This window comes from Aspergillus piperis (genome assembly GCF_003184755.1).
Source record: "Aspergillus piperis CBS 112811 unplaced genomic scaffold BO85scaffold_11, whole genome shotgun sequence".
Lineage (NCBI taxonomy): Eukaryota > Fungi > Ascomycota > Eurotiomycetes > Eurotiales > Aspergillaceae > Aspergillus > Aspergillus piperis.
This window is the reverse complement of record NW_020291601.1, coordinates 110,348-131,289: the sequence shown is the minus strand read 5'-3', so window position 1 is coordinate 131,289 and position 20,942 is coordinate 110,348. Positions and strand designations below refer to the sequence as shown.

The 20,942-nt window shown below is 48.6% G+C and overlaps 7 protein-coding genes and 1 non-coding gene across 8 annotated transcripts; 5 read left to right on the top strand and 3 right to left on the bottom strand.

Annotated features, from left to right (window-relative positions):
- Nucleotides 1-737: 737 nt before the first annotated feature.
- BO85DRAFT_439168 (uncharacterized protein) lies at nucleotides 738-1,258 on the top strand (the record flags this gene model as incomplete). The annotated part of the gene is made up of 3 exons (XM_025658700.1): nucleotides 738-749; nucleotides 803-1,127; nucleotides 1,176-1,258. 3 exons carry the CDS (start codon nucleotides 738-740, stop codon nucleotides 1,256-1,258), a joined length of 420 nt encoding a protein of 139 aa, XP_025514565.1.
- A 441-nt stretch (nucleotides 1,259-1,699) lies between these two features.
- On the top strand, nucleotides 1,700-1,772 carry BO85DRAFT_t168. The gene has a single exon. It is a non-coding gene; the product is annotated as a tRNA-Phe (tRNA).
- Nucleotides 1,773-2,621: 849 nt separating this feature from the next.
- On the top strand, nucleotides 2,622-3,849 carry BO85DRAFT_38640 (short-chain dehydrogenase/reductase family protein). The gene is made up of 2 exons (XM_025656628.1): nucleotides 2,622-3,670; nucleotides 3,733-3,849. The coding sequence occupies exons 1-2, from the start codon at nucleotides 2,784-2,786 to the stop codon at nucleotides 3,842-3,844; spliced, it is 999 nt and encodes a 332-aa protein (XP_025514564.1). The 5' UTR covers nucleotides 2,622-2,783; the 3' UTR covers nucleotides 3,845-3,849.
- A 1,050-nt stretch (nucleotides 3,850-4,899) lies between these two features.
- Nucleotides 4,900-5,430, top strand: BO85DRAFT_488820 (cytochrome P450; the record flags this gene model as incomplete). Its single annotated transcript, XM_025663563.1, has 2 exons — nucleotides 4,900-5,004; nucleotides 5,068-5,430. The coding sequence occupies 2 exons, from the start codon at nucleotides 4,900-4,902 to the stop codon at nucleotides 5,428-5,430; spliced, it is 468 nt and encodes a 155-aa protein (XP_025514563.1).
- Nucleotides 5,431-6,278: 848 nt separating this feature from the next.
- BO85DRAFT_373933 (fungal specific transcription factor domain-containing protein) lies at nucleotides 6,279-8,931 on the bottom strand (the record flags this gene model as incomplete). The annotated part of the gene is made up of 3 exons (XM_025656106.1): nucleotides 6,279-6,963; nucleotides 7,029-8,224; nucleotides 8,302-8,931. The coding sequence occupies 3 exons, from the start codon at nucleotides 8,929-8,931 to the stop codon at nucleotides 6,279-6,281; spliced, it is 2,511 nt and encodes an 836-aa protein (XP_025514562.1).
- A 2,268-nt stretch (nucleotides 8,932-11,199) lies between these two features.
- BO85DRAFT_488818 (uncharacterized protein) lies at nucleotides 11,200-11,742 on the bottom strand (the record flags this gene model as incomplete). The annotated part of the gene is made up of 1 exon (XM_025663562.1): nucleotides 11,200-11,742. The coding sequence occupies one exon, from the start codon at nucleotides 11,740-11,742 to the stop codon at nucleotides 11,200-11,202; it is 543 nt and encodes a 180-aa protein (XP_025514561.1).
- A 1,049-nt stretch (nucleotides 11,743-12,791) lies between these two features.
- On the top strand, nucleotides 12,792-13,205 carry BO85DRAFT_450050 (uncharacterized protein). The gene has a single exon (XM_025660292.1). It carries the CDS (start codon nucleotides 12,857-12,859, stop codon nucleotides 13,124-13,126), a length of 270 nt encoding a protein of 89 aa, XP_025514560.1. The 5' UTR covers nucleotides 12,792-12,856; the 3' UTR covers nucleotides 13,127-13,205.
- A 251-nt stretch (nucleotides 13,206-13,456) lies between these two features.
- Nucleotides 13,457-20,827, bottom strand: BO85DRAFT_520770 (AAA family ATPase). Its single transcript, XM_025665160.1, has 7 exons — nucleotides 19,305-20,827; nucleotides 17,810-19,246; nucleotides 17,424-17,760; nucleotides 16,678-17,363; nucleotides 15,722-16,624; nucleotides 14,889-15,650; nucleotides 13,457-14,830 (listed from the first exon to the last, which is right to left on the bottom strand). The coding sequence occupies exons 1-7, from the start codon at nucleotides 20,758-20,760 to the stop codon at nucleotides 13,617-13,619; spliced, it is 6,795 nt and encodes a 2,264-aa protein (XP_025514559.1). The 5' UTR covers nucleotides 20,761-20,827; the 3' UTR covers nucleotides 13,457-13,616.
- Between the last annotated feature and the right edge of the window lie 115 nt (nucleotides 20,828-20,942).

Here is a 20,942-nt window from a genome sequence, read left to right as displayed (position 1 = left end):
ACCCAAATCGTTAAAATGAGAATCTTGAATTGCGAAATAAAATAACAATAAAAGCTAAGTGAAAGCAGGGTGACTTACGCAGGTCTCGCGTAGCTGGAGGACCCACTCTTTTAGTGCGGAGTCTTGTGGAATCATCTTATCTTCGGCCTATCAGAAGCCTTCATATTCTCTAAGAGTATGGCCGAAATACCCATCAGTTTTCAGAAAATAAAGCCTATGATATCTGCAGATCTTGGCTTTAGATCTAAGTTGCAAGAATGTGATATTCTTGATATTTTATCTCTTGGCTTAATTTCTTATCCTCAAATTCTTTTCACCCTAAATCCGACTTCCAAGAATTTTTTCTCGAACCTCCGTACTTCCACGGGTTTACGTAAAAGAATCAGCCAGTGGGGACATCGCAAACATCGCGCCTTTTAGCAAGAATAGAAGGGCGAGGAATACGAGGAGGCTTGCTTGGCAATTTATCGGAGATAGGAACAGTCGAAGCCTCGAAGGAGTAGACTACCTGGTTAGGAATATGGATCTGATAAGATCTAGCTGAGTGGTGAAAGACGCATCAGCCCTGTCTTGGCATTCGGTCCTACGAAGTAAGAGCTTGTAAAGATAGATATGACCTCCTACATCCCACCGCAACTATAAAGTCGCGATTCTTCCCTACATCATGGCAGACCAACACACCATCTACTTACACTTCAACGATCCTTGAGACCCAAAAACTTTGACTCTCATCCAACATGCAGTTCAAGGTTGATAACATCCCTTCCCTCCGATGTCCGATAACCCAGTCTGACCATGCCAGATCCTTGCGCTTTCCGCTTTTGTGGCCACTGCTGCTGCCACCCTTGACGTCGCCTTCAGCGGCTACTACTACGCCGACTGCGTCTCCCCCAGCATTGAGGCCGCCAACGTCATCTCTGGTGCCTGTGGACCTGCCAACGGCCTCCCTCTCAAATCTTTCTCCGCGCGCATCTACTCTGGCTCCTGCGATGCTGGCACATCACCTATCTTGAAGATGTACACCTCCACGGGCTGCACCGATGAGTCATTGTACGGCGAATACGAGATCACCAGCGATACTCAATGCTTCGCGGTGGATGCAACATTCCTGAGCAATGAGGTTGTTTGTGAGTAATGGAACCATAGTGAGCAAGATGCTCGATAAATGTATCTAGTTTTCCAATCCAAGTACGAAGTTGAGAGTCCTGTGCATCCTCTGCCAGCACGGGGATATTTGCCAATCATATTTCGGCTGTGAGGGACGATGTAGTAGTCTACGTAGTGTAAAAATAGAGTTAGTCAATTGGGTCGAGTAGGAGACTGGAAGGCCGCAGCTCTATGAAGAGGTGCAATTAATCTACCATATATGATAGGAAGAAGTGGGTTCTCAATAAAGGCCAAATTAGGTGATCAATCAGAGGCAGTCATGAAGGCATGAATGTCTGGTGCACGCGAAATCAATGGGATCGGGTGAGCTTTCCATGGCAGCGACTTCATGAACATCATCCATTGAGTTCAGCCCGGGACATAAGCGAAAGAAGTGATGTCACGGAGTGACTGGGCGTAAGGAACATACTGGATCTATAATACCGACTCTTTAATACTGGATGTCATGCTGTCTTTGAAGCGTTGAGCAAGATCTTGAATTACGATCAGTAACCATAGAAGTCATATAATTGTCTACTATGACGTAATCATTGGGGCAATGGCGCATCTGGGAGCGCGTCAGACTGAAGATCTGGAGGTGGCCGGTTCAAGCCCGGCTTGCCCCATTCCCTTTTTGAACTCTTTTTTCGACCTTCATTTTTGCGATAGAGCTCTACGTAATTTCTGATTATATCTTCATGAGGGAACAAAATCAATTGTACACAGCAGACTCAGGTAATAGCTAGATAGGCATGGAAACATATGTTGATGAGCCAAACTTTCATCCGATGGCTCGGGTTGATGTTGCTACAGAGCCTCGTGGTCTGAACTTGAAATATATTCTGACACAAACTCGTACTACCCACCCTTTTATCGCCGTATATGTAACCTATTTAGTAGTATGCATTGTGGCCCCGAGAATTTGTTCCAGCTCCATCCATCTCTTCTGTCATCTGAGAGCTTCCTACTGATACAAATAATAAGGAAGTATCATATCCAGGCTCCACTCCAGACATGAGAGTAAACTATGTGACAGGGAAGACGGAGGCATTGCAAGACGCTGAAAGAACGCCATATAGTAAGTCCACACTTGGGGATTTACTTCGTAACAGTGTGGTTTACGGAAATAGTACGTGTTGAGGATAGGTCGAAATGCAGTGTTCCCCGTCAGAATGCGCGGATGTGATGAAGCAAATGGAAACCATATCATTCCTTTTGTCCATTTTGGGCCGAGTTGGGCCGAACTCGAACTGTAAAGCGAAATGACAAACCGATCGTCGGACGAGATCCAGATGAGCCCGTGTCACTTTGCCGTTTTGGGACATTCATCGGCCGAATGCTGAGTCATCCATAGCTGACTCAGCTATAGTTTGTCAGCCCTGCAGTGCCAACCCAGGTAAACAAGGGAGAGCGTGACATGTAATAGCTATATTAACGACCCTCAGTCCCAGCTGGGTCTCCTTTCGGGGGCAGCTGTGATATCCTCTTGTCTGTTAGCATCTATCTTTTTGGTGGTTTCTCTTTCCATTGTTCCCGCCTCTCCCGCTTTCGGCTGTACCATATAATCTTTGCCCGTCGCATCCAACTATTATCTTGTATCCGTCCTAGGGCTACTACCGGCCGTCGCCACAACCACGATGGTCAAGTTCTTTCAGCCACAGCCAAAGATCGATCCCTTGCCTACAGGAATTGACCTGACTGGCAAGACCGCGGTCATCACTGGTGCTAGTGCAGGTATGGGTCTTGAAGTCACCAAGCAGCTTTTGCGCTTGCGCCTCTCCACCGCCATCCTCGCCGTGCGCAATGTCTCCAAAGGCGAAGCTTGCATCGAATCGCTGCTGCAAGACCGCAGCATTCAAGCCCACAACCCAAAGCCCACCATGAAGGTCATGGAGCTTGACATGGATCGCTATGATAGCGTGCAGCAATTCGCAAAAACTCTCCGCGAAGAGGTTCCGGTGGTTGATCTCCTCATCCTTAATGCGGGAGTTGCTTCTTTAAACTTCGAACGTAGCCCAAGTGGCCACGAGAGGGTGACCCAAGTGAACTACTGCTCCAACGCGCTGCTGGTTGCCGAGCTTCTTCCTCACCTGGAAGCTGGTGCGGAGCAGACCGGCTCCCCTGCCCGGATCAGCTGGGTAGGCAGTCGCTCGCACGAGTCACCCAGTTTCGAGAAAAAGGCCCCCATTGAAGCCGACGAGGGGGTTTTGGAGCATATGGACAAGGAGGAAGCCTTTGCTCCTTTTCAACGGTATAATGACACCAAGTTACTCTGTGTGCTGTTCATGTACAGCTTGGCTCCGCGCCTGGACCCCAAAAAGGTCATCATTAATATGATGTGTCCGGCTATGGTAAACACTGGGATGAGCAACATGCTTCCACTGCACCTGCGCTTGTTTTTCAACGTCATCAAGGCTATTCGCGCCCGACCCGTTGAGGTAGGGGGTTGGGTTATCCTGAACGCTGCGATCGTAGCAGGCCCAGAGTCCCATGGGAAGTTTTTAGCGGATAAGGTTATCACCGAGTAAGTCCTGCTTCTGCTTAGTCTACCATAGGCTCCACCACCTGACTTTATTTCTCTTTCAGTAAACCTGCAATCGTTACCTCTCCAATGGGTCAGGAGATTCGGACCAAGCTTTGGGAAGAAACAGTCACCGAACTGAGCAAGTTGACCACTCTTCCTCCCCAGTTTCACTAGACTGAACTGGTTAACATTCCATGACGTCGCACCATGTTGCTGCTGCTTGTTCGAAACTCTTTGGATACCACTTTGCCTCCTTGGAGCCTCTTCTTGTTTCTTTAGTCCCCTCGACAGTTGCCGTGGTTTTTGTATCTTCCCGTGTCTCTACCATTCGCCGACCAGTACGAGTGGTACTGTAATGTTCATTATCGCGGCGGGACATTGCCTATCCTTGTGACACGCGCAGCAAATCTTCTTCTTGAAGCTAAATTGAAAACGTAACCCTGAAACTTTATGAGTAAGCTAGAAGCTTCTATTTTCATATGATGTTGTGGCAATGAATGGAACATGCAGTTACTGGTGAAGAGGAACGGGTTTGCGAAGAGGGGACATGTGTTATACGGTGGTGATTTCCCCTATGCATCGCTGGCTATCAAAAACTATTTCTGCGGATAATGGAAGTGATCTTGACTAAGGACACGGAGGTGCAAAAGGTTATTGCAGGCGTTTCGGCTGTGAAACCTTTTCCGCAATTCCGAATGCCCACTGACTTCTGATGTGTTGCGAAGAACAAGATTGATGTCTTTTTTAGGTCTGCTTATTGCTTCCCCGTTGGTTCGTCCAGTTTCTAGTCTGTATATCTGTCCTGTCTTCGCATAGCAGTTACTTAACAGCTAAACGTAAATTCTGTATGTTAATTATTGAATTGCTTTTTCTAATCGTCTATCTATTGTTTCTCCCCTTTCTCTCTTTTTGGCCGATCGAACGGGCTGGTAATTGGCACAGATAATTGCCCCCCGCCCACCCGTTTTTATTCCTGTCCTTTCACCTCAGCGATGATAAGCAGACATCCAAACTTGTTGAATCAATCCTCAGTGAGTATTAAGCAGAAAGGCGCTTGTTCAACTGACTGCATTAGCCACATGTGCGCTTTTGCTGGTAGTTCTCCGCGCCACCTTCAATAGTTGGAGACTACAGCGAAAGCTACTGCCTGATATGTGCTGACATATGTGGTCCCCAACCTGGGAGGACTTTCCTCGTCTGCCTTACATTAACATGGTTGTCAAAAAACAATGCGCTGGCGACCCGTTACACCCTTGGCCTTTCCGCACGCCCTTAGTAAGGATGACTGGGTGAATGACTACTTCCTCCCAAAAGGAGCCACCGTCTCTCTTAACGTCTGATGCCTACATCATGACGAAAATGTCTTTCCAAACCCCGACCAGTTTGACCCTTCGCAGTTTGAGGGCCGGCATAAGCTGGCATTTGACTATGCCGCTTCTTCCGAGTACATGCAGCGTGATCATTATGTCTACGGTGCCGGACGACGTCTGTGTCCAGGAATCCATCTGTCCGAACGTAGCATGTTCCTTGGTGCTGCAAGGCTTCTTTGGGCATTCAATTTCGAGCCGGCGCAGGATGAAAAGGGCAATCCCATCCCCATGGACACAGACCCGACCACCGGCTACACCGAAGGTTTCCTTGTCTGCCCGCAACTACATAAACGCATTGTTGCGCCGCGACTAGCTACTCATACAGATACAGTTCTTAGAGAATTTGCCCGGGCCGAATCCGACGTTCTCTCTCAATATGCGACTCCATAGGCGTTTCACACCACACTCGTGCGAGCATTCACTGAAACCGCTTCTATGAGCCTGCTCGTATTCACCTGAGGTTATGACTACTTCTTCATTTTCTCAGTGCAGCTTTGCTGCTATAGGAGTTGCCTGGCAGATGCTTGAAGTAACGGGTGACAACATAAGGAGAGAAGGTCTAACCCGACGTGAAACGTAAGCAGCTATTCAAGCGACCAATCTAGAGGCTCCCGTCAAGATATCCCGTTCCAGTCGCTGCGTTGAAATTTCTTTCGCTTCCATATCTTTAGCAAACGCTGATCGGTCGATTTATGCAATGGGGTTGAAGGTTCGTTGGGTTGATTTGCAGTAACTGACGCTAGAATATGCATGGGGTCAATAGCGTTGTTTCTTCTGCCAATATCAAGGCTTGGACCTTTTGTATCAATTTATTATCTGTCCAATATATGTCGAATGCGAAGTAGCTAGATCTTTCCTTGCTTAGTCAGCATGGCATTCTCAAAAGCTACATCTGCTAGTATGACATTCATATCCATCAGTACTTCCAGACATCATTCCAGCTCAGAAGGTCCCATTGCTTAATCTTCACATCGCAGGTATGATAGCGGAACGTTGACTTAATGCTTTGTATTCTTCATTCCATTGGCGTGGTAGCTTCATTTTCGCCGTTGTGGCGCAAGGAAAAAGAGAGATCAAGGATTTAAAAAATTAAGTGCGGGGTAATTGTAAGGTGATCAACATGATATTACTAGCCAGCTAAGCAATATCTCTATATCTAGAGGGGACGACTGTGAGATACTTCCACTCCTAGCACAATTAAATGGTGTGGAACGATTGTGTTCGGATGTGCTAGGGTATCATTTGGGTCTAGCCAACGAGGATGACCATGACTCGAAATCAGTGAGACTGGTAAGAACGTCCAGGTCCAAGCCACTGTCGTCTTCTGCGACAAATATGCTACTCGTTAGTCCAGGCCTGGTGCCGGAAGGCGTTTGGGGTGCAGTAGCCGTAGACGGGGCCCTTTCATTGCAATGGATGTGGATTGTGGACGACGAAAACGATGAATATGGCAAAGGAAAGATGCTCTTGTTCACTGTGTCCTTCTCAGTACTCCGACTTCCAGGTTCAAGGGCGTATGGGGAAAGCCGACATTTGTTTTCGTCCAGCTTGTCAATGATTCGGGTATCGGATTTCATTTGTGAATCCAGACGACTCTTAAGGTCAACGAGAACCTGTACAGCGAGAGGAATTCGCGCCTCTGATGAACCCTCACCACAGTCCGGGTTGTCCGCACGAGGTACTCCGGACGAACCTTGCGGATCTTGGTAGTATGAAACAGTGTGGTCGATAATTTCTTCGATGCAATATCGAGCCAGCACGATGTCTCCTGATTCCGGAAAGCAATGTAGGTAGACGAGGATAAGAAACACACATTGAAGAGGGCCGTGATATCGGTAGCAAAACCATACGTAAGGGGAGTAGGCAGGGGTTTGATAGAGCTGCAGGAACATACGCAAGTAGCTCACGCAGAGGTGTGCTACACTGGAGATACATTGATTGTCAATACAACTGTCGGACCAGATCGTAATGATATCAGGGAATCATACCTGGTCCATGCCCTGCATGATTCCGGATCCGCACTGTCCGGGGCAGGTAAGAACGGCTTTTGTAGAATTACAGCTGTCTCAAATTTGATCAATATCAGCATTATTCTTGTCCAAGCCGCGAAAACAGTAGGATGAGTGCCATCATCTTTATAAAGTGTTCGGTGTGTGATCGGAGATGCTTTGGCTAGCCGGGAGGGAATGAATCCCTTTTCAGGAATCCCTTGTGAAGGAACACGGGCAACAAGTTTATCGATCTTTTGTTGAAGATCTTTCACCAGCATCACAAGTTCAGTAAATTCGGTCTGGTTTAGGTGTCGTCCATTTTGCAGGCGCGAAATGATCTTTGACTGCACACGCGCTGTTACAGATCGCGCTATGGCGAGTATAACGGCTATGGACTGTTCCGCTGGACCGGGGACTAGATCTGGGGAAAAATGACTAGACATGTCACTAATATCTTCATCGCGTGTATCAGCTATCATGCTGACGATGTCCAGCGTCTCGGGGGCGCAACAAGGGGGTAGGCCTGTGCATATGCTAGACTGGACGTCAAGCCCAATAATATACCACCATACCCGACGACGGATTTCCTGATCAACGGGACTCAATGAGGATGACCAAGATCCTTCCATATGCAATCCCATGCTCTGGGCAATGCGAATTGTTGTGCTGATAGAGACCATATTGCGCATTGGCTCAACATCTCGGTCCAAGAATGGTGCAGTCAGCAGCGTAGACACTAGCGTGTTCAATGTTGGATGGTCGAGATGCTGGCATAGAGACATACTTGTCGTATAGGCCGACTTCAAGTGGGCTATCGTCGTTTCCCTCCGCAAACTCTGCAGACTGGCGCATGTCCAGCTGGCCGGTGGTGCAGCACACGCGCCAGAATACAGGATGGCAAAGAGAAGGCAGAGAAAGGTTGGGTCATCGCGGACTTTTTCTGGGGGAAGCGCCCTATCGCTATTGCGGCACCAATCCCAAAATCTGTCGTAGTCCGCCCGTAGGGTTGGGCTATGCACCAGAGGGAAAAGAGGCCACACCGCGAAGAAGAATGCATCGAGGAAGGTATCGCTCACGGGCTTCGTAGGTAGGGACCGTAGTAAACTGAACATCCCCAAGGAGGATATATGTTTGAGGGGCCGTTCCGGTGAAGCATCACGATTGCAGTCAAAGAAATCATCACTCATAGATTCCTGCCGGTAGCACAACAATCAAGGTCAGTTCATGCTTGTCCGCCGGATTTCCGCTTACATCGCTGGGCAGTACTAACTTTCCCTGCCACAAATCCCCAAAACGCATGACCAATGTACCGTGCACGTGCGCCCCGTCGTACACTCAGATAGTCAGGACTAACAAGATAATGGTGATTGTTAGAGGCACTGGGCGCTGTAGCGAATGCTGACACCGCAGTGATGGCATGCTGGAAGGCACTTGGCGTCCTGCTCCTTCCTGCCCTAGCAAAGGCCTGATGGTCCTCGGGCAGCTGGATGGCCTCTTCCGAGGAAGGCATTGTCGGATATTGCAAATCAACCTCCTGTTGGCTTGATCGTGGTGCTGGGGTGAGTATGGAGGAAGAAAGGCGTTGATGAGGAGCAGATCTAGCATCGCATATGGGTTCGGTAGGGGGTGTGTGAGGAGGAGGAGGAGGAGGAGGAGGAGGAGCAGTGGAAGAAACGGTGCCACGCGGAAGGGGAGCCTCATCGCTGAGATCTATCACCTTTTCAGAGTCTTGTGACACGCAGTGTGACCAGGTAGAACTTCCTGTTCGCTCCTCCGAATGATTGGCAATGAATTCCTGTTCAATGGAATTCTCACCCTGGGGCACAGGAGGAGACACTCGGCGTACACGACCGGTAAACTTATCGCGGACCAGATTCTCGTAGACACAATTCTCCTTCATCCGGACACAGTTGACGCATTGCGGATGTTCGCGGCCGCAGCGAACTTTGCGACGACGGCAGACAATGCAACTCAATGATAATCGGGGCCTTTTGATCTGGCGGGGTTTAGGTGGCGGCATGGTAATGAATGTCCCTACTAACAAAAGTAGTTGGGATGCAATAATGGTGTTGAATGAGTGTGGCGAGATATATAAAGTACCTATGACTATAGAGAAAGGGACTACCAGCACGACGTATGTTGATGGCAGTACGGAATAAATAGTTACCGCCACGGTCACTAGTTACACTATACTAGGATGATATAGCAAGTGTGAATTTCTGTAGTCGATGGATAGTAGCAAAGATTGTTCTACAGCCAGCTCCACCCGCCTTGTGGCAAGTCAGAATTCGCTGCCTTGTCCAAGTGCCAGGTTGACAGGCATTGAGACGGCAGTGCGGCAAAAGTAAACTGCAGTGAGTGGCATAGGTCAATCTGATGATGAACTGCACGTTGTTGATTTAAGCCCCGGCGTTCGCTGCTGGATTCGCCAGAGTTCTTGATTCTGAGGGTCCAAGGGTAAGCAACGGAATCGGATTAACTCAACCAAGTTGCAGCGCGGCGAGCGAGTTTGTCCGAAGCCAGTTCGATTCGGAGTTCCCGCCAATGACCTGTCTTCCTTTCCTTTTCTCTCTTCTCCTCTTGAACCTTTCCAATCCCGCCCGTACTAAAGCTTGACATTGGACCACATAATACATAATACGGAGTACATACTTGCTGTTTAAGGCTGAAACCCTAGTATCAGGAGGGATTCTGATGTTCAGCCTACTCACGGTTGATTAACTTTGACAGTGGCTTTCACCGGTCGGCTATCCTTCTGTGCTGTAGGCATTCGGTAGACGGCCAATCCCTCCCATTCAAAGATCAGAATGAAGTAGTAGCCACCAAAAAAAAAAAAAAGAAAAAAAGAAAGAAAAAAAGAAAGAAAAAAAGAAAGAAAAAAAGAAAGAAAAAAAAAGGAAAAAAGAAAAAGAAACGAATGTGGAAAACAAGAAAGGGAGGGGGAAAATCAAAGAAGGAAAAAGGATAAAGAAAAAGGTTTACTGCTATTTGATATATATAGTCAAGTGAGTAGGACGCAGTGATCATCTTAATACCTCTATGAACATTCCCTACAGTACGGAATAGCCGGTACTTTATGCTTTGTCGATACAAAGGCTAACTTATCAGGGGAGTTTAAGTACAAGTCGGTTCTCATTGAGTTGGTCGCGTTTCCCGCCGTTTATAGCTGAAGCCTCACAAGAATGATGTCCTGAGAGCGCAGCGCTACTTCAAGACAGCATACTGGGTCCGTGACTGACCAGACTGGGTTATATCTGCTTCAAGGGAACTCGTGCTTCTACGATTGGTCCTTGCCAGATCCGCGAGATACTGCTTTCTCTATAGGCACTCATTAGTATATATAAATCTTAGACTTATATGGACACATCTAGGATTTACCACAAGTAAATACCGGCGTCTATAAATGGAGGTGACGGAAGGGCTTAAAATATCGAAGATACTAAAGCCCGTGCATACTCGACAGAAGGACAATCCTATACGACTCGAGGTTCAACCAAGCCTAAGACACTCGCTTCAACCTCTTCCGTGCAGACCTGCGGAGATAGTATAAAAGCATACACTTGGTGAAAATATTCTTCTCCCTGGGGCAGACGAGCGGTCAGCCTTTCCAACTCATTTCAAGAATAATCTACTGACGCTTTCCAACTTCCTGCACATAGTTACATCCATCAGCATGCTTTTCTCTTGTCACACTTCATATGGTGATGAGTAGATCGTTAGTACAACCCAATATATAAAGCCGAGTCATTTTCGGTTTCTGGCAGCTTCTTTCATCAATACAAAGCACCCCCACAAAATGCAAGAGAACCATCTGCTGCCAAATCGGTTCAAAGAGATTCAGGGTTCCTACTTGTAGTATCATTCTCGAGTACAACTCTACCTAGGCTCTTGCCACCGTGCTGGCGGCCCAGATCATCAGTATTCCTACTAACCAGATAGAAGCGGCAAGTTCTTGTGTAAGCATCAACATGAGATTATGATTCTATCTTTTTCGCCAACATCCCGGGATGGTCTCCGTGTATAGGTGCAAAAGTCTGTAATAAGACCCCCGAGGAAAGAAAGCCTACAAAGATATTTGCCACATTGTACACCACAGGAGATATCGAAAATACAGGATCTGTCCTTATTACGGCAAGCCTGGGATACACAATCCGAATGTTCATACCGTCTATGCCTCTGATGGCTTATTTGGGTACCACTCAGGGTCTGGCGCTACCCAATCACTCGACCACTCGATCGTCTCGAAGCAAGTTGGAACGCGGTCATTGTCGGCGGTATCAAAGAAGCAGAATTTCGTTCCGCCTTTTTTGCCAATGAAGTAGCCTGACGTAGCAGGCTTGTAGCCTTTTTTCTTCATTTCTTCAATGCGCTGATCCATTGTCAAGGTGCCCATGGTATAAGCAATGCTTTGCACTCCCTCTTTGTTGTTGTGCTTGTCCAGGTAATCTTTAATAACAGACTTTCCCTTTTTGTGGTGCATAACCTCGATAACTGGAGCCTTTGGATCGGGGTTATACGCAAAGGCCACGTCTATCTCATATAAATCGGCCCCTGTCTGCTCGTAATATTTCTGATCCGAAACGGTTTTGGAATTAAAGTGATATATCTGGAAAGGTCCCATGCCGACTGTACCTAGCTCGTCGAGGGTCTTTTTGAAATTCGGTGTGGCAATGCATACCTGATTGAGGTTGCCGAGGAAATTTCTTGACATAGCGATGGAGGGGGAGCAGACGGTGAGAGAACCAGATTCTGGACTTTCAGAAGGGAAATCGTTTCTGAGTATATAACTGCAGAGAATTGATTATGTTGATAATTTAACCTAGGTCACTGCGGGGTTCTTTCGATGGTGAATGGTGATAAGAATATATACATCAAAAGGTATCTAGTGGAGATGAGGGCGTCGTAGTAGTCATAGCAATTGTTTTCATCATGACTCCATGTTGTTGGGGTAGAGATAGTATCGATTTAGAGTATCATAATGATGTATTATAATTATATTTCTATCATGATTTTTTACTATGAGGATTGATGAAGAGAAGGAATTTATTGGGGTGTCATAGTAATAGTAGGTCCCGTTTTCAGCGTGTCTCCAAGCTGTTGGAGTGGGTATGATACAGCGTTAAAGAAGCGTGATGTTACTTTTAGTATTTGGCTTTTGACTATGGCTTTCTTACCAAGGAAATAGGTCACGTAGGGCTTTACATAAGCTATCATAATAAAAGTACAACAATTTACATCATGACTTCATGCTTTTGGAGTAAGTTAGTATCCCTTAGTTTTTGTTGGGGTAAAACAGTTGGAGTACATCTGATTAGTTATTTGTCTATCTTAGTAATCCTGACACCCCGCCCCACGTAACATGTCCGACCACTATAACAGGCACTTTAGATAGCATCGACAATTCAATATGGGCTCTAACTTGACGCTCAGCAAACCTCCGGCCAGCAGCTATATGCTCATAATAATGACACATTTCTAAAAACCCAAGACTACTAATACAAGTAGCGACTTACCTTACTACCACTTCTACGGAGTACACGCTCGGCAACAGAAAAGTTACCAAGTAGTTTCACGTCAGTAGAAAGCTGCTCTTGTTATCGAGGATATATCTATGTTCAACTTGATGCAGCATGCATCTCCATGGGGATAGTAAGTAGGGAATAAAATGATTTAACATTGGCTTTCTTCTTATCCAGTGCTACAGGATTTTGTTAACTAGTACCCCTAATTTGGAACCTTCACCTCAGAAGAGTTTCATATTGGCAATGTATGTTATTGCAGGAGGCTCTAAGTTCTCTACTCATCACGGTTTGGTTAATAGCAATATGCGCCCACACACGCCAAGAAAGCTTCAAGTAATGAATGCTATTTGCGTATTCCCCAGCCAGTCTGACGCGGTCAAAGTCGAATTGGCCAGCATGGAAACCATAAATGGGCAAAGGAAGAGCTATAGCGTTGTGTCTGGACTTGGGATCAGCAATCCTGGAGTACGGCTCACCGTGATTGTTGGGGTTTGCGGTGATGTTCCATTCCTAAATAAGGACGTTGAAATCGTCTTGGGAGATGTCATTAACAGAGATAGTGTAGTGGAGTAAGTCTTTGGTAAAGAGTACCATGATGAGGACGCGGGAGACACGCTGAGGAGACCGAATCGGGACTGTATGAGCGCAGTTAATTCATATTTGGACCTCTAAGATGGACAGACCACCGTAAAGTACCCAGGAACTAACAGGAATATTCTTATTTAGGTTCCTTTGTTGATCAGGAGTAACTAGCCGATATCGTCAAGCGGCCATAATCATGGTTACGTGCCAGATGGTAAGCTTTCTAGTGAAAGATTTGTGATGAAAACGGCGGCAGATATAATTTGTCGCCAACGCAATCAAAGAATGTCCTACATCTTCGTTGATACTGGAATATTGCGTACGCGGAGACCGTAGCAGTATCATTTGGTGTGTATGCTTTTTTCGGTCGCGAACAACTAGAAACTCAGCTTGTCTAAGCCCCGCCTCATCAGGGAAGCAGGGAATGACATTCGCATTGCGCATATACTAGGAGACAGATATTCTGGCGACCCGTATGGAACTACAAGCCCAGCTGTGCCGAAGAGACAAAATGACTCCCACCTGCACACCGGTAGCCTGTGGCCTGTGGAATCCAACGATATCCCATAGGACAGACACCCATTTCCCGCAGTTTCCTCTGTGCTTCTTCCTCCTTCTTCTTTCGCTCCTCGATCTCAAACATTTGCCGAACAAGACTCCTAATAAGTTCTTCATATTGACGTCGCTCGTCATCGTCTGGCATCTCTGAGTTGTTGTCCAGTTTCTTTCGCAAAGCCTTTTCCTCATTAATGATCTCCGCATCATGCATGATTTGCGCGTCGTGTTGTTTTCGATCAGCTTGCAGTTGGTCCCAAACCTCGTTAGATACCCCTGGATCGCGAGGCCCATTCAAGTCAGCCTCTGTTGGAGTTGCGGCATCTGAGTCAGTGTCTGGTGGTGTCGACGGGTTATCTTGTTGTTTTGCCCAGGAAGCAGCTGTGAAGGAGGGTGCCGCGTGGTGCGGTCCAGCCATCGCTGGCATGGCAGCGAGGGAAGTCGGCAGATTCGGGACGGTCGCCGTCGCCCGCAGCTGGCGCTCCTGAACTGTGGACTGGAGAACTGCACTGACCATTTCTTCAGTGATCACCATCTGTGTCTGGCCTTCATCTAAAGGGCACGAAAAGACTCTCCTAATAATGGTGTCCGAGATGGTTTTCACATCCCGACCGTTCCCCCAGCCAGGAAGAGTGGATAGGTGTTCAAAGGACGCCAAGATCCGCGCGTGAAATTGACCATCAGGCTGCCGAACAACAGCGTGATCTACTTGGTGGACCTGTCCCAGACTGTCCCGCAGGAGTACCCAACATTGAGAGGGAGACAAGTTCTTGAACGTGACTGTCTCCGAGAAACGACTGGTGAGGCCGGGGTTCGATGCCATAAGGCGATTGATGTCCTCGTCATACCCGGCCAGGATAACAATCAGCCTTTTGAAGAATTTCTCCTTTGTCAAACAATCCACCAGCTGGTCCATGGCCTCTTTCCCAAATGTGCCGTCCGCGAGCCGGTACGCCTCGTCGATGAAGAGAACCCGACCTAGTCCCTTTTCGAGAAGCCTCTCGGTTTTTGGGCCGGTCTGGCCCACATATTGTGCGACAAGATCTGATGATGAGCACTCTACTACTTCGGGCGCCCCGAGAATACCCATGTCATAAAAGACCTGTCCCATACGGCGTGCGGTTGAAGTCTTGCCAGACCCTAAATAGCTGTCAGTCAAAGCAGACCTCTGCCAGAAGATGATCGAATATGTGCATACCTGGGGGCCCGCGAAAGAGGAAGTTGAAAGGAATCTTTTCCCGAGAATCCAATCCGAGTCTTTTCATGTTCCTAGCCACATTCTGGTAGCCCTCCAGCTGCGCAACAAGCTGCTCACAACCCACTACGCCGTGAAACAGCTTCCGACAGTTAGCGACCGCATTCTGTTCTCGGTCAAAATCAGGATCGAAGTCCAGTGGTTCTAGAATGTCAATATTCCTAGTCTTTCGCGCGGACAGTCGCTGCTGGTGGCGTAGTTTAGCCTTGTCGAGGAGGATATCCACCTCGCCAGCATTGCCAAAATTCGGTCTGTTTCGGGCGCGACTAAGACATTGGCGAACGACTGATCTTGCCTCTGCAGTCGCGCTGAAACCGAGTTGTTTAAGCTTGAGATTCAGTATGTCTTGGAGATCATCATCGGTAAAATTCTCGAAGTCGAATGCCGCGCTCAGAGGGAAACGTCGCGAGAGGCCTTCGTTTACTGTCTGGAACATTCTTTCCATCGCATCCCTGTATCCCAGAAGCAGGACACAGCGATCATCCCCGGGGACGCTTTGTACTTCTGCAACCAAAGTGTCGATGACCGCCGTCTTGTATATATCCGGAGTAGTACCCCCATTTGAAGATGAGGACGTGCCTCCGAGCATGTATGCTTCGTCGATTACTAGAACCTTACCAAGGGTGGAGGCCAATATGCCCTTCGTAGCGGCCTCCGAGCCCCCAATGACATTGCCAATGAAGTCAGATGGGTTTTTGACGACGACTACCGGGCGACCAGTGTCAGTAAACGGGATCCAATAAGTATATATTAACAGGCGGCGCGTAGACAATTACCTTCTCCGTTTGAAAGATATCCCATCTCAGCTAGGAGCTTTCCGTACAGTTTTGCGACTGTAGTCTTGCCGGTGCCTGGATTCCCGACGAAGACCTTATTGAGCGAGAACTCCACCATGGGCTTCTCCTCCAGCTCGCGTTGGTAGTTGAAGGAAACCGTGTCGAATAAGGCTTGGACCGATTGCTTCACCTGGCGGAGACCTGTTAATGCTTGCAGCTTGTCCCAAGTGGCGTTCTTATTAAGCACTGTGCGCGGATCCGGACCGAGAAGGTCCTCCTTTGTCAGAAGCAGATCATCGGTGGGCTTTTTCAATCTCCGTTCTCGTTGTAGCCGTTTGGCCTGACGCTCTGTGATACGCGCGAAGGCATTGTGCACGCTACGAGCGTTCCCAAACCCCTCACGACCGCGGCCGCGACCGACACGCCGTGCGACAATGCGCATGTACAGTCCATCCGGCCCATCCTCCACCCTCATTCGTCCCTTATATTTCTTGTTCATGTGATGATGGAGTATTGTACGCAGTTCCTCATCCGAGTAGTCCTGGAACTGCAGTTCAATAGGGAACCTGCTGGGAATACCGGGATTATGGGCAAAGAAGCTCTCCATATTCTTATTGTATCCAGCAAGGATGAATACGACCTTGCCTGTCAAATTCTCCACTTCTGCCAACAGGAAATCAAGAACCGAGCTACCCCCTGCATTGTTGCCGGAGGTTAACTGATAAGCCTCGTCTATAAACAAAGCTCCTCCACCGTTCGACTTTATTTCATTGAGATGTTTTTGGCACCCGGCAATGCCGGCGTTCGCGAGTTTCGAACCCGATGTCTCAATGAAGAAGCTTCCCGGGATGGCCCCAACAGACCCAAGGAATTGGGCATACAGACGCGCGACGGTGGTTTTACCTAGAGGGAATAGTCAGTGGTTGGAAAGATCGGGTCCAAGATACTACACAAACCTGTTCCTGGGTTTCCAAGGAGAGCTGCCCCAAACCGCTCGTCAGACAGACTTGCCCCCTGCCGAACGACCACATCCACCTTGGCCTTGATGGCAAGAAAGCTATCCTTGACATTTTCGAGTCCAATCATGTCCATCAGTGTGTCCAAAGCTGCGTTTGACTGGCCTTCTTCTGTCTTCTGCCTATTCCACTCATCTCGTGTAGCCGACTTGAGAGTAACCGTTTTGGGCTCACTGTTATCGTTACCAGTGCTATCAGCTGATTCCTTAGTCGCACCTGACCGGGAGGCAGTGAGGCGACTTGCGGCATCAGTCAGGCTCTCAAGTTCCTTTTGCTTTTGAGCAAGAGTCTCATGATGATCTCGGACTTTTTGCTCACTGGCCAGGCGTTCCCGCTGCATTTCGATTTTGTACTGAATCTCCGCAAGCTGCTTTGCATGTTCAAGCTGGATCTTACGTCGCTTCTCCTCCAGCTTGGCATCCTCATTCCTTCTCCGCTCTGCCTCAATCGCCTCCCCGTGACAGGTACGGCAGACCCTGGGCTCTCCTTGGGAGCATTCCCAGTAGTAATTGTGGTTTTTAGGGCAGGCTTTATGCATAGTCATTGTGCATTTCATTCTCTTGTGATCCAGAGCGCGGTGGCACCGTCGAATACATGAGTGAAGACCACATGGGAGTAAGGTTGAGCTACAATTCCCGTTTGAGTTAACTATGGAATCAATGTATTTGTATGGAACGCTGACATACCAAGGATCCGAACATCCTCCATCAGGACATTCCTTCTCAAACGTTTCTGGAGACTGGACGACGATCATGCGATCCGGATGGGTTTCACATTTGAGGGGAACACCATCATATAGCTGACCATGGGCCTGAAGCATCTCTAGCAGAGGCTTCCACGTGGACTGTCCTTTCCGGCTTGCTAGGAATGTACTCGCGTTCCCAATCATCACCAGGGCATTTCTTGCTCGGGAGAGTAGAACATTGACACGCTCCGGAGCAGCCATGAAACCAATATCCCCGGCCTCATTGCTACGCGTCAGGCTCGCAATGACGATGTTCCTCTCTTCGCCCTGGTAATTATCTGCCTGGGTTACCATCTATCGCGGAGTTTGGAAGGTTGGCGCGCTTACCTATGGTTGATATGCGAATCGGATCTCTAGTGACCTTCGTACTCCCCGGCAACCGAAGACCGGCTTGTATGAGGTCGTTCGCATCCAGGTCGTTCAGCACCGGGTCATTTGTTTTACTCAGCTCCGTCCGCAGCAAAGATAGCTGGCCCAAGTACGGTGTCAAAATTACAATGTCCTCCGTGCCGTACCCTTGCTGCCCCAGGTACTTGACAACCTTCAACGTCATCTCCACCTCGAATGGATTCTGCTTGCTAGCCTTCAAGGTTGGATCCCTTCTTTCGGCATATTCATGGAGTTCACGCTCCAGATGGCAATGGTTTACGAATACGACGTCAGTTTGGAACCCACGGAGTGGTGGTCGCTTGCACGTCCGCTTCGAATCCTGCAAGTCCGGATATGTCAGATGCCGGACAAGTCGGGATATCTCCGGGCGCATGCGGTGCTGTGTAGTGAGGGAGCTGTGTGGATAGCCCTTGGAGATAAGTCGTTCAAAGAGGGAGCGGTTGAGGTCCAGCCCATCACCTTTTTCGACGGACAAGTTGTAATTGTTGATCTTCGGGCGCAATTGCTTGTGGTCTCCGATTAACACCAGCTGCTGCGTGTCCATAGTCATGGCTGTCAGGATGTGACTTTCCAGAATCTCCCCGGCCTCCTCCACAATGACGACGTCGGGTTTAGCGACCCGCAAAGCTGGTGCATATCGAGCGGCTGCGTTTGTTGTGCAGGCCACAATTCGCTTGTTTTCAAGAACGGCGCAATGTCGCTTGTGATAAAAGTATTCGTCCAGGTTCTTAGAAAGAACGTTACACCTCCTGACGAGCTCAACCAATTTAGTGGATTTCTCAAAAAGTATGTTTCTCTGCCAAGTCTCCATCAACTCCCGGCGCCTGGAAAATGCCATCGTCCAGATATAAGCGTGCTGAGGACTGATGAGGTCGCGGAGAGTACCCGGGTCCCGCCCATGTCGCCATGCATCCCAGAGATAGTATTTTCCAACACTTTTGCCTCGTCTTCCGATGCGTTGCATACCAGTCGGCTCTTCGGGAACGGTGAATGCGTCGAAGAACGTGCTGTCCTCGGAAAACTCCAAGTATTCGAGCATGTCATCTTTGGAAATGGAGTCACGGCTGTACTCTGCGGAGTAAGATTGCAACTCCTTCACTGCTTCTCCTAGTTCCTCCCTTTTCTGGCTCACAAAAGACCATGAATCAACGCTCGACGTGCCTCGAGACTGCTCAAACAGCCCCAGCTCCTTTGTACGCGGCGTAGATTTGGAACCAAGCCTTACCATGGACGTGGGTGGGATGCCAATATCCAGAAGGTCCTCAAGGAACTGATCCAGTGCATGGTTCGTGTAGCAAATAATCATGAGCGTCTTCCTTGTTTCATCATGCAAAATCTTGGCAATCAGGGCACCGAGAAATGACTTCCCCGTTCCTGTAATGGCACTTGTTAGCCTTTAACATAACAGTTCAGAGAGCAGGTGTAGATTCACCAGGTGGCCCTTGGATTGTGCTTATGCTTTGCTGCAAACCGTCCAAGAGAGATTGAAGCTGCGATTTGTCCAGGGATATGCTCTTCGTGGTATGGATAATTCGATGAAGTGACTGGCCCTCGCTGCTTCGTATCCGTTCAACAATAGTCTCAAGCTTTTCATCCAACGTCAGCCGCTCCGGTGAGGGAGCTGGCGCAAGCAGTATGTTTGACAATGGGTATTCTATCACCGATTGCAATCGCAGGAGAATTGGCTCATATGCAAAAATGGGAGTGTTGACAACCAGGAATGCAAACTTGAGCCCCATCTTAGCGCATGCGAGAACGCGGTAGAGGGCGGCATCACCAGACACGCTCAACGCGACCGTCGGGACGTCATCTGTGAGATCTGACGACTCACGATCTAAAGAAGCAAACCCGACAATCTCCATCTTATCTAGCAAGCACCCAAAGGTCTGGTGCTTCAGGAAGTTGGGAGTATCACTCAGTAACTGTTTACGTTCGGCCTGGGGCAGGTGGGATAATCGGGGGATGCCTTTTGTGCATTTGAATTGAACACTACAGGCCCTTCGACGGTTCTCCTCCTCACCACAGCTGACGCCAGTCAGCTGGAGTCCATAGATGGTCAAGGCCGATCTTCGCCCCTTTCTCTGACCACGAGCAAGCTGAAGATCACTTCTCAGTTCTGCTAGCATGTCTTCTCTCAACAGGCGAAACTGGTTATCGTAATGAGCGACCGATCGTTCATCCACTGAAACCTGGTAGATGTCATCCATACGCCGATAGAAGGGCCTCTTCGTCGAAGCGATCTCATCTGGAGTTGGCAGGATAGAGATATCACGAAAGCACTCAAAGTCATTGTCATGTCTGCCACCGGGCCGGAAGTCATCCTTCCCGTCTACCCTAGTTCTGAGGGTCTTCAGGATGCCATCAATGCGATAGCCGATGGTGCGAACCTCTAGGGAGGATGAAACGAGAAATGTCCGGGCCTGCGAAATTTGCTGCGCGGTGGCGATGATTTCACTGGGGCAGCCCTGAGTACTGATTATTTTAAGGAGCAACCATGCAAAGCCTCGGTCAGCCTGGTCATTAAGCTTTTTCTGGCTGTGGAGCCGAACAAAAGCATTCCAGAATGTAGGCGGTTCGATGATACTGGAGACCATTTGACGGAGAAATTGTCCACTCCCAAAATCCTCGATTGATGGGTGCTGTATGTAGCTGAGGAATGGGGCCACGGAATTGTTGATAAACTCCGGCGATAAATCCAGACGGAAGCTGTTCTGAAGCGAATCGCTCAGAGCGGGGGAAGCAAGCACTCTTTCGATACAGCGTAAATGGTTATCTTGACCACAAAGAGCTTCTAGTAGCAGTTTGGCATCACCTGGTTTTGTCACCTGTCTCTTGCCCTTCTCAAGGAGCACCAAGTGCTTGGAGAGCCTATCGGAGCGTGTCGCCATTGGGAAAGGGGAAGCCAATATGGCTGATCGCAGAGAAGGGAAAGTGCGATCATTGAGGGTAGATGAGTCGAGAGCAGAGCAGAGATAGCTAAACCCCGCCAGAACCCCGCCTGCAAGGGAGGGAGGGAGATAAAACCAATGTTAGGTGAATGACGAGGCCGACATGTGAATGGTCGCACAAT

Coding starts and splice junctions, on each gene's coding strand:
- BO85DRAFT_38640 (XM_025656628.1), top strand. CDS start 2,784: ATGGTCAAGTTCTTTCAGCCACAGCCAAAGATCGATCCCTTGCCTACA. Junction 3,671..3,732: donor GCGGATAAGGTTATCACCGA/GTAAGTCCTGCT, acceptor TTTCTCTTTCAG/TAAACCTGCAATCGTTACCT.
- BO85DRAFT_450050 (XM_025660292.1), top strand. CDS start 12,857: ATGCGCCCACACACGCCAAGAAAGCTTCAAGTAATGAATGCTATTTGC.
- BO85DRAFT_520770 (XM_025665160.1), bottom strand. CDS start 20,760: ATGGCGACACGCTCCGATAGGCTCTCCAAGCACTTGGTGCTCCTTGAG. Junction 19,247..19,304: donor CACAATCCAAGGGCCACCTG/GTGAATCTACAC, acceptor GTGCCATTACAG/GAACGGGGAAGTCATTTCTC. Junction 14,831..14,888: donor CCTCTTTCGCGGGCCCCCAG/GTATGCACATAT, acceptor ACAGCTATTTAG/GGTCTGGCAAGACTTCAACC.